Source organism: Sesamum indicum, linkage group LG15, assembly GCF_000512975.1.
Source record: "Sesamum indicum cultivar Zhongzhi No. 13 linkage group LG15, S_indicum_v1.0, whole genome shotgun sequence".
NCBI lineage: Eukaryota > Viridiplantae > Streptophyta > Magnoliopsida > Lamiales > Pedaliaceae > Sesamum > Sesamum indicum.
Genome location: NC_026159.1, coordinates 7390524 through 7401566, shown reverse-complemented (window position 1 = coordinate 7401566; position 11043 = coordinate 7390524). Strand labels below are relative to the sequence as shown.

Below are 11043 nucleotides of genomic sequence, written 5' to 3'. Positions count from 1 at the left end.
TCCCTAGCACTCGCCCTGGCGGCGTTCTCCTGCCCCTCCAATTTTCCTTCCTTCACCAATTTCAACAGTGGTCCAACCCCACCTTCCTCAATGATCAATTTTCCATACCGATCGTTATCCCGAGCCAAAGACACGAGCGACGCCGCCGCATCGGATCGGTCGTCCACCGAACCCGTGTACAGAATGGCGATCTGCTCCCATATGAGGCAGAGGATGGGCTCATTGGCCGCGATGGGAGGGAGGCCGAGGTACTCATCGTCTCGATCGTCAGCCGAGGCGGAGACACGGAGGAGCCAAGAAACGTCGCCAATTGAGTTCTCCAGCTGCGACGACATCTTGCGGAAAGCGGCGGTCGGGATGATGGTGAAAACCCGCTTCATGAGGCCGTGGCCCCGGCACTTGAGCACCAGGGCCAGCGCCTTCTCCAGGACTTGCTCGGTGTCGTCAATGATGCGGCGCGTGGGGCGCTCGTATAGGTCATTGCTCGCACGCGCCGCCTGGCGAAGCAGCCCAGCTAGCTTCTCGGTCTTGGACTTGAGCTCCGCGCATTCTTGCTTGAACGTTGCGGCGTCGTCGGCGGCCTTTATCACTTGGTCCGTCAGCTGGATCGGCGTCGCTAAGATCTGCTTCACCAAATCCCCCATCAAACACCAGATCAAAAGCCCAGAAAAAGCAAAACGAAAAAATTGAAGAAAGATTCAAATATCAAAAATGGGTTAGTCAAGAAAGTTGGTGGAAATTGGTAAGGAATCAAGATTAGGATTTTGGATTATATGTGGAAGAAGATTGAAAATCCCGACAGTTTATTTTTCTTTTCCTTATTTTAACAGAGAAGAAACGCTGAAGAAAAGGTGTGTGTGTGTGTGAAAGACTTGGGAGAGTGGACGGGGTTTACAAGGTCAAACGCGGTTTTCTTTCTTCTAAACCTCTCTCCTCACCTCAATTCTAACTCATCACGTTACAATAAACCAATTTATTTGTAACTGTCTTAAGCATTTATGCCAGCTACTTTCATATTTAGGGATAATTACATTTAGACCCCTCTAAAAATTTATAATTATATATTTTTTAAAAAAATTTAAAATTACAAATAACACCCCCTTCGAGAATTTACTATTCACACTTGATTTTATTTTGTTAGAATTTGGACAAAAAATACCGACTTTGGAAAGAACTTTTACACAAATTTTTAATTTTACCTCTGATTTAACATTCTCACATTATAGTTTTGTACTTGTAAGAGAAAGAATTTTATGATGTTAACCTCACTTCATATATATACATATTATCTTTATAAGTACAAAATATACATGATATTGTTAAATGAAGGATAAAATTAAAAATTCATGTATATATATTTTTTGCTTACATCAGCATCTTCCATCCAAATTCTAACGGATAGAGTTCATATATAAATAAAGAATTTTCAAAAGGGTCTAAGTATAACTTAAAAACTTCTATAAAAGAAAATATAATCTTATATTTCTAAAAGGGATTTATGTATAATTGACCTTTTATTTTATATATACATATATATTAGTATCATATTAATTAAATGATATTTATACATATTTTTTGTTAATTTTAAAAATATAATTAAATTAAAAATGAGATTGCATAAATTACGCACCCACGAATATAATATGAGTGTGTGATATGAATGCACGATAGAAAATATTTTACTCTAAAAACATGCCTCTACTCGTATGATATTGAAATCTTACAACTGCATTAATAATTGCACTGACTCTTTATTATTTGAAAAATTATGTTTAGTACTTTTGAAATTTACTTCTATCTAACAAAAAAGTTTATCTGTTAGTTAAAATTCACTTAATTTATTGATATTAACAAAAATAAACTTGATAAAAATCTATATTTACATGTGATTGACTTATTGATCCATTACATGTCACAAAAAAATATATATGACCAAATTATTCTTTGCATATTTACACGTTAATGCATGTAATATGGTATATTTTCAAAGTTCTAAGGGTAGTTTAGTTGAAAAAATATTATTTGACCTGCATTAAGCCCGTAATAAGTCAATTGGTGATGAATATCAATTTTTTTTTGTTAATATCAATAAATTCGATAAATTTTGACTAACGGAGAGACCTATTTGTCATATGAAAGCAAATTTTATGGGTATCAAATGTAATTTTACAAACTATAAAAAAATTATGTATAATTAGACCAAATCTTAAGAAAATAAAGTGTAGTTATCCCTAAACAAAACAAACAAAGACAACAAAACTACAAACTATTACGTAAGTAGACAAACACTGACATACATAAAACCTCGAATCCAAAATCTTGCAAAGTAAAGAGTTTTGATACCTCAATCTTGTCACTGAGGCAAAAGCCTCGTAAGACCTTAACTGCGAGATCAGAAGGCTGTGATTCATAAACTGATTCTGTTTTATTACAAAAATCTTAAGGCTATATTTAAATTGATGCATTTAAAGTCATAAATTTCAAAATCGTTACAAATAATAAATCTTTTAAATTTGTTTGGATAACTTTAAATCTAAAGGATTTCAAATTACTCGATCGCTAAATCTAAACTATGTTCTATTGAACATTTAATTTTATCACCATCAGAAGTCAGAACATATCTCTAAAATCATTTGCAAAAATAAGAATTAAGTAGTGAAAGTGAAATAGGTGTCATGTTAACAAGGGTGGGGCCCACCCCACCACAAGTAACGGGTCAAGTCTATGTTTCATTTTAGCAGCTAAATGGGATCCATCATGCCAACACATTTCACTCTTCACCTTACATTTATTCAATATCATATATATATATATATGTATGGAAGAGAATATATATATATATATATATGTATGGAAGAGAATATATATATATATATATGTATGATGGTGGGTGGGGGGTTGTTAAACAATATTGGCCACGTCTACCAACACCAAATCATATTTACACATTCATATGCTTGACTTTTATTATCATATCATTTGCTTCTGCAATTACATAACAAAATTATGTCATTCTGTACCCCCTTTTTTTTTGGGGTGGGGGTGTTAGAAATTATGTTTTGACCTTTGGTTTATTTACATATTTCTTTTAGGGTGAAATACAGACACTCCAAAATATTTGGGGGTCGTTGCATTTTGTCCCTCAATTTTTTTTTTCCTCTTATATTTGATACCCCAACATTTGATTTTTATGGCATTGTGCATATTTATTCACTTTTAAGGCATCAAAAGGAAATATTATGACTGTACGAACATACGTGCATGAAATTGGACTTATAGTCGAGTTTTTAGTGCTCATTGCAGTAATTTCCCAATTGGGTGCACGGTTGAGATTGGAAACTTTTTCCCTGATAACTAGGTTTTAGGAATGATAATGCGTCTGGGTTGGAGGCGGATCCGAACTTGTCTTGATTGGGTTGGATTTTGAAGTCTTAAATGGTTTAATATTTATATAAGTAAAATATATTCTAAATTTTTTTATATTTTAATATCTAAAACATGTACATATGAATTTAAAAGAATATTAAACTTTCAAAATATTATTCTCTCATATTTATAAAGTTATGGTAGTATTACTTATAAAAATATATATTTTTAAATATTTTAAATGTACTAATTGGGTAACTATGTCGATTTGGTCCTACCTGATAGGTCTAGGCCCAAGTCCAAAATTTTCTTGGCATGACGAGTTTGGACAGCAAATCACAAATTTTGACGACCATAAAAAAATAAAAGATGGGGTGTCAAGTGTAAAATAAATATTAATTATAATTCATTTGAGATATAATTTGTGGAAGATTGTAATGACATTTTATTTTATATAAGGTCTGGTAGTTTTTCTTGAAAATTTTATGGATTTTCTTATGTAGACAAAAATGTAACAATAATGATGTAATGATATTTTGTGGGATATTATTTTGGTCTTTTTCCAGTTCCACTCCTTATCGCTAGAATATTCGGTTCACTATACTTTGTCTAGATTTTTAGGTACTTCAGGGTTTGTTTGGTTCAAATAAGAGGAAAGGGGAAATGAAAAGGCAAGGAGAGGAAAAGAAAAATAGTTTTACTTTAAGTTGTTTGACTTGATTAGAAGAAAAGTAAATTTCAAATACTTACTCTTATTTGGTACGAAAAAAATAGACTGTAAAAAAAAATTCAAAATTCAAGATTCTCACCAATTAGTTAACACTAGTAATTTGTAGCACACTCTTATGTATGTGCAACTTCTATAGTTATAATTTAAATAAAATATTTATTATTTAATAAAATATTATAAAATAATAAATTAATATTAAATTTATAAAAAATAGTGACTAGAAAATGAATAATAGTAATTAAAAAAAGAATAACTATTGAAAGATAATGGGGGAGCGGGAAGTTAGATAGCTGGATGAAAAGTTAATAAATTAAATTAAATACTAAAATAATTGAGACACCAATTCACCCCTCTTCAATTATATATAGTATAGATAAATAACAAAGTATTATACTGAAGAAAGAAATGAAATGCTAAAATTTAATTTAAGGACATCTTTGAAAATAATACTGATTAAACTTTCATAAGAATTCTTTAATTTTCAATTAAATTTTGACCTCTTTAATTACTACAGACAATGCTAAAATACAATGTGAAATAACAAAGGTATGAAGTAGCGAAGAACGTCAGTTGAACAGTATATGCGTCAAGAAAACATCCATATGTGGTGGAATTGTATAGGCTAAATTCGAATGGACTCCCGTAAGTTTGACATAATTTTAAATACTCTTCGTTTTTTAATAAATTACCAATTCCATTAATTGTTTGACAAATTAATATAATCATTAAATGCCCTTTCTCCTTGCTAATGTTTTTTTAAAAAAAATTGATGGGGTGATATTTCCTTCTTAGCCTGTGTCATAGCATGCAAAAAGAATTAGACATTTTTTAAAAATTAAGAAAAATAATAATCTATAGTCCACAAAGACATTTTGAACAGTTTACTATGAAAAATGAATGAAAATGATTGAATATGTTAGTTGTTGAATGAACATCAAACTCAATGGAGGTAATGGAAATTTCGAAACAATGAAGAGTATTTGTAATTATGTTAAATCTTAACGTGCTTATAATTTACCCAATCTTGATGGGGTATTTCGACATACATCAAGCGAAAAGCTTGTGATTCTCAATCTTGAGAAGAACATAGCGGCATAAAATGCAAACAAAAGAACGCTACATCTCTTTTACTGTGTAATTGCCATATTCCCAGGTTATAATTATACACACAGGCAGAGCCGCAGAAGCCTAGAATGCCCCAGATGATGTTGCATTTGCCTGCTGTAGCGCTTCATTCGACATACTCCCATATAGCCTATCCTTATGCAAGGAAGAAGTAACGACATTGCACAGATATAAATACGACAACTACCAGTTGCAACTCACACTGCTCTGAGTTTTGACAAGTTCAAATGAAAGTTAGATGTTCTGATAGGCGTATAGGCATCTTCAACATACTTAGCTGTTTAATGCTGAAATCATTACACAACAGAAAATGATGGACAAGAAACATTGTTATGTCAATTCATTAACATATTTACCTTATATATGTTTGCTTCCTATGGTCCTTATATGCGGGTAATAGATGAGAAAGCTAATGGCGTAAAAGTTGTCACATTTGATGAATGTGATTACTGCCTCACCTGAGGAGCATCAAAATTCTTTAAAAAGTTACACCTACATATGATATCTAACTCTTCTTATAACAGAAGATTTGAACTGAAACCTAAATTAATTGATCCACTCTTGCAATCAACATAACTTTCAAAAGAAGCACATAGGAAATTTGTCACTTCATTCATGAAAAGAACTTGAAGCAAACTATTTCACAAAAGCATTAAGTGGGTCAGGAGCAAATGCATACTTACCATCATTCTCCAAATTGATCTATATTGTAACAAGGTGAAAGGAAATAAGAACAATTCATACCAAAATTCCATCTCATCTAACTCTAGATTTTTGCTGAGACCGGAGCTCTATGTTGTTGCAAACTATAACTCTCAGCAAATTAAGGATTTAATCTTGTCATTAAAAAACCTGGACATTAGCCAACATCAAACATTTTCGAACTCACAGAAAAGTTCAGTTGGAAAGCTGAACCTGGAGGAAGACCAAGGGCATTTTGGCAGGGGAAGAAGAGTGAATCTAACCATAAGCACCAAGCAGAAGCTCCCTGATGGTGGTCAACTGTGTTGACAGGAAGAGTGAGAGATAACGTCTTAGAAACCAAGAAGAGGCCTATGGACTTTAAGTCTTCAATAAAGCACATTTAATTAATTTGACGACTTCAAAGATATCAGGTACCATCTATATCCAGGCAGCAGAAATTTCTGGCAATAACCTCAACTATCTATTTTCTTCTTCTCCGAGACCACCAGAAACCCTATTAGATTTCTTTTGACAAGAGCACGTTTCTGCAACATCAGTTCATGATGAAAGCAGATATAATATGCTTTTCCATACATGAAACATCAAAGCCATCAAAATATTTTCCATGACCAACCACAATATGCTGATTTAAATTCAACATCCACATATGAGAAAAACATAGTTGTGCAGCCTTTCCTTGCAAGATCATTTGGACCTTATGAATGTAAAATCCTTCTTCAGATTGACCATGTATACATTATAAGTTTGAAAGACCTCATGTTCTTTTGGCCCCTATTCAAGTGCCAACAGTCAGCAATTCTTATCTCAAATAGCTCGTTGATGTAATTTCCAAGACAAATCATTTGCAGTCACAAGTTTTCCATAAGTAGCTTATCAAGGAGTTGAAATGCAGGCAATAGCTTTCTCTCTCTACAAATTGAATCAATTAGCATACTCCAAGTCAGAGGCTCTGGTTTAAACCCCATCTCTACCAACCCAAACAACAGTGTAGCAGCATCATTTACCTTTCCAGCTTTACAAAGACTAACTAATAACTCATTTGATGTGCCAAAATGGGGCAAAAACCCCCGATGCATCATCAGAATCAACAACTCCACTGCCTTCCCCAGTTCACCTTCTCTGCACAAAAAGTTTAACACAATCCTATAACTAGCCTTGTTAAGATAAACCCCATCATTGGGTAGTTTCTCAAGCATGTTAAGAGCCTCATAATATCTGTATTCTCTGCACAATCCACCAAGAATTACATTAAATGTAACCTCATCTGCCCTGCATTCCTTTTCTTTCATCTCTTTAAGCAGTTCAATAGCTTCATCAGTTCTGCCACCTCTACACAAGCTGTTAATTAAAGTAGTATAAATAACAGTATCAGGCCTCAGACCAGCACCTTTCATCTCGTCAAAAATTTCCTTGGCTTCCTCAAGTCTTCCATCCTTACAGAACCCATTCATTAAGGACGAGTAATTGAACACATTGGGATTGCATCCATTTTTCTTCATAAAATCCATTATTTTCCTGGCTCTATCAGGTTTCCCTCCACGACAAAATCCATTGATTAAGACATTGTAAGTCAAGGCATCAGGCAGTATCTGATGCTTCGAGACCATTTCCTCAAACAGATCAATGGCTTCTTCTAATCTGCCACTTCCACAAAGACCATCTATCAGCGTTGAGTAGGTGATCAAGTTCGGGCAAGACATGTTAGACTTCTCCATCTCTTTCACTACTTCAAAAGCAGATTCCAGATCTCCTTTCTTACAATGATATTTGACCAAAATGTTAAAAATGCATGTATTGGGCTCCAAATGAAAGTCCTTACGGATACTCACGAGGAAAATCCTTGCTAAATCAATTTGATTTGCATCAACCAGAAGATTAAGACATGTACTAATGGCTTTCAGGGAGGGCTTTGAACGTACAATTGGTAGAATAGAGGAAAACATTTCAAGCACCTTCTCATGCATAGATGATTTTGAGAAATGCTTCATGAGATTAAGGAATATACCTTCATGGAATTTGCAGGTCTCGTAGGTCATCTGATGAAGAACAGCATCAAGAGACTGATATTTCTTGCATTGAGCAAGCTTATGAAGAATTATAGCATAAGTGGAGTTATTATGATGAAAACCCTTTTGGTTTGACACTTTATAAAAAATTTCTAAAGCATGTTCTGGATTTTTCTCACGTCTCATCAAGTTGATGGCAGACTCGTGAGAAATATATTTGCTTTTCCTGGGGAATTCTCTGAGAGTAGCTGTAGTTTCAGTAGGATTATCTGCTCCAGATAGAGTGGCCTTGAGATGTTGGAGCGGAGAGATGAACTGAATTGAGGATGGCAATGAATTTATAGATAACAACTCTCGACTCTTACTGGAAGCTAGTTTCATCGTGTTCATATGAAGTACTGATATATCCACTGAAAAAGATGCCAACTACTTGCGAGCAAGCTGTTTGAAAACAGAGAAATATAAGGATAAAGAAGCTAAGGCAAAGGCACTCACTAGGAAATAAATCCACTAATTAAAGTAGATGTAAAATTTGAAAAAAGGGACAAAGCACCACAAGTTAGAAACACCACAAAAATGGAGATGAACCAATCATCATGTCTTAAGGCATTCTAGCCAATGAGTATGAGCAGTATTCTTTCTGCTTATTAATTATTTTAGTTTTATTTAAGCCAGAAATCTCAAAAGATGACTAATTTTCAAGTAAAGGAAATTAGTAGTAAGAGTAAAAGCACAGTCATGAAGATACACTGCACAACAAAATAAATCAGGAGAAATATAATTATTGTGATTTGTAGAAAGTGAAAACAGCCCAAGAAATTACAACTCAACAGAATAACAAAGTTTTACTCTCCCATTTCAGCACTTCATTTTCATGTGTATTTAAAAAAGATAAGAATAAGATAGTATGGGAGTCCACTTAAATAAAAGGTGCTGTGCGTAAAAAAACATAGTTGCCTTGAAGAGCGATGAAACCATTATGACTATTTCTACAATCTCCTGCAGATTGCATTTGTATGCTGGACCGTTACTCTTAAATTGGCGTTTACATAAGCTGACTATCGCTAAACTTTTTGGCAATTTAAGCAAAGAAAGTGTGCTACTGTATGATTGTGGTATTTTCTTTTCTGCTTTTCTTTTTTCCTTTTGTAAAAGGGAAAGCATGAATCTCTTTCAGTAAGTAACAGATTGCAGCATATTAGAAACCCTCAGTTGCCAGAACCAAACAGCAATGCCCTAGATCCCACACAGTCATAAGACTCATAACTGTTGTTTTTGTTCTAAACTTTGAAGATGGTTTCTTGACTCAGAGTTTTTCAAAGACTGAAATGTCAAAGTTTTCTGTTAGTTCTCACAATATTTTGCAACTCTCTGATCAATCAAAATATTGCACATATAAAGGGCTCAACCTTCTCTTTAAAAACTGAATCAACAAAGCTGAACTTTTCCAGACATAGAGGCTAGTAAATCTTCCTTCTGGGCCAAAAGAAGAATAAAGAAGGAAATACAAGGTATCTTTTACAATCATAACCTGCATAAGAGACTAATTTTACCACCGTTCTAAAAGGATGTGGAAGAGACAGATTCCCAGATGACGGACCTTATTATATCCTGATTGGGGGTCACAAATTGAGACTGAGTCTCCAACTTATGGAGATCTCCAAGCTCCAAAAGACATTAGCTCAAGTTAGTACATAAAAGGTAGAAGAGATGTACAATTCCATGGGCAGTCACAAGTGAGGACATCAAATAATAGTTACTATCATCTCAAAGGAAATTCAATTTACACGAAATCAAAATAAACATTCCACAGCCAGGGTCATTTTCTAAGACTAGTTAACAAATCCCAAAACCATGTTCGTTCTAGTTTTTTTCAAGATTCCACTCAACATAACAGTCTACACATCAGTCAACAACTCTCCCAGCTAATAACCTGATTTTGTTAAGAACCGAAGGAATGAGAAAAGAAAGTTTTTTAATTCATTCTGTGCTAATGACTCATAGATAGTTAGCAATTTGAAGTAGTATCTCGCAGAATCTCAATGGAGAAAACAAATTATCCACGTGAAGATAGTGTACAATTGGTAGATCTTGCAAAATCATGAAAACTGAGAGTCAAGAATGTCTTAGATGTTTAATTCAAGTGAAATGAGAAACCTTGAATTAATTCAAACTAAAAGATTCTGTTCTCCACCTGAATTAAATAAATTGCCAGTTCTACTTTTGCAGATTTACCTTTTCGTTTTACACTATCCTCAACCTCAACCGTTGTTCAACATAATAATTTAGAGCAATTAGGATAAAAGAAAAATATAAATAGGAGAAGCAGGTAAAAGTACACAGCGCCAAAAATGAATGGCAACTATCACCTGGAAAATTATTCAATTAAACATGGTAACTGAGAGCAATTAGGATAAAACAAAAACGAATTATGTAGAAAACACAGCGGCAAAATGATCGGCAAGTATCGCTCGGAAAATTACGAGAATACATAATTCTGCAACACAAACTCGGCAGCATGTTATCAACTGAATTCACAAATCAATAAATTTTACCTGAACAACAGTGCGGCAGGGGCAGAGAAGGAGGAGGGCTTGAGTGGGTTTGAATGCGGTGCCAAGAAGTGTATACGGACGTGAGAAGAGAAGCAGCAGTGGTGGAAGCTGGAAACAGACGAACAGTAAAGGGAAGAACAGAGGAAAAGGGGGAGATGAGAAGGAAAACAATTTTTTTTTTTTTTTAATTCTGAATAAAATAAATTTACAAAAAAAATATTTCAAAAGTTTAAGTGGGTTGATTGGTTAATATGGTTGAGTTTGAGTCCAATATAAGTTTAATAATAATTTATTATTTTTAGTTCTATTTATATGTATGTGTTAATTTGTATTTTATTGTTGATATATTTAATTAATTTTTAAATTTAAATATATTAAATAATAACAATAATAAATAGTATAAGTAAACATTCCACATGATTAGGATGAGAAGGTTGCGCAATTTATAAGTTTTTAAGGCTTCATTCTTATAGCGAAAACGTCTCTTTAGAGTAAATTCTTGAGATTACGTACCATACCATTTTGGGTTTCTTGCTTTTTTTTTTTTTTTTTTTTT

The 11043-nt window shown here is 33.6% G+C and overlaps 2 protein-coding genes across 2 annotated transcripts in view; both read right to left on the bottom strand.

Annotated features, from left to right (window-relative positions):
- LOC105178162 overlaps positions 1-944 on the bottom strand; it is a 2495-nt gene extending 1551 nt beyond the window's left edge. Inside the window, exon 1 of the mRNA XM_011101550.2 lies at positions 13-944. Within this exon, the coding sequence (XP_011099852.1) occupies positions 13-644 (632 nt within the window). The 5' untranslated portion in view covers positions 645-944. The remainder of the gene's footprint in view (positions 1-12) is intronic.
- On the bottom strand, positions 5095-10714 carry LOC105178161 (pentatricopeptide repeat-containing protein At5g18475). The gene is made up of 2 exons (XM_011101549.2): positions 10488-10714; positions 5095-8373 (listed from the first exon to the last, which is right to left on the bottom strand). The coding sequence occupies exon 2, from the start codon at positions 8320-8322 to the stop codon at positions 6775-6777; it is 1548 nt and encodes a 515-aa protein (XP_011099851.1). The 5' UTR covers positions 8323-8373; positions 10488-10714; the 3' UTR covers positions 5095-6774.

What these genes read in the sequence shown, in the direction of transcription:
- LOC105178161 (XM_011101549.2), bottom strand. Translation starts at nt 8,322, where the DNA reads ATGAACACGATGAAACTAGCTTCCAGTAAGAGTCGAGAGTTGTTATCT.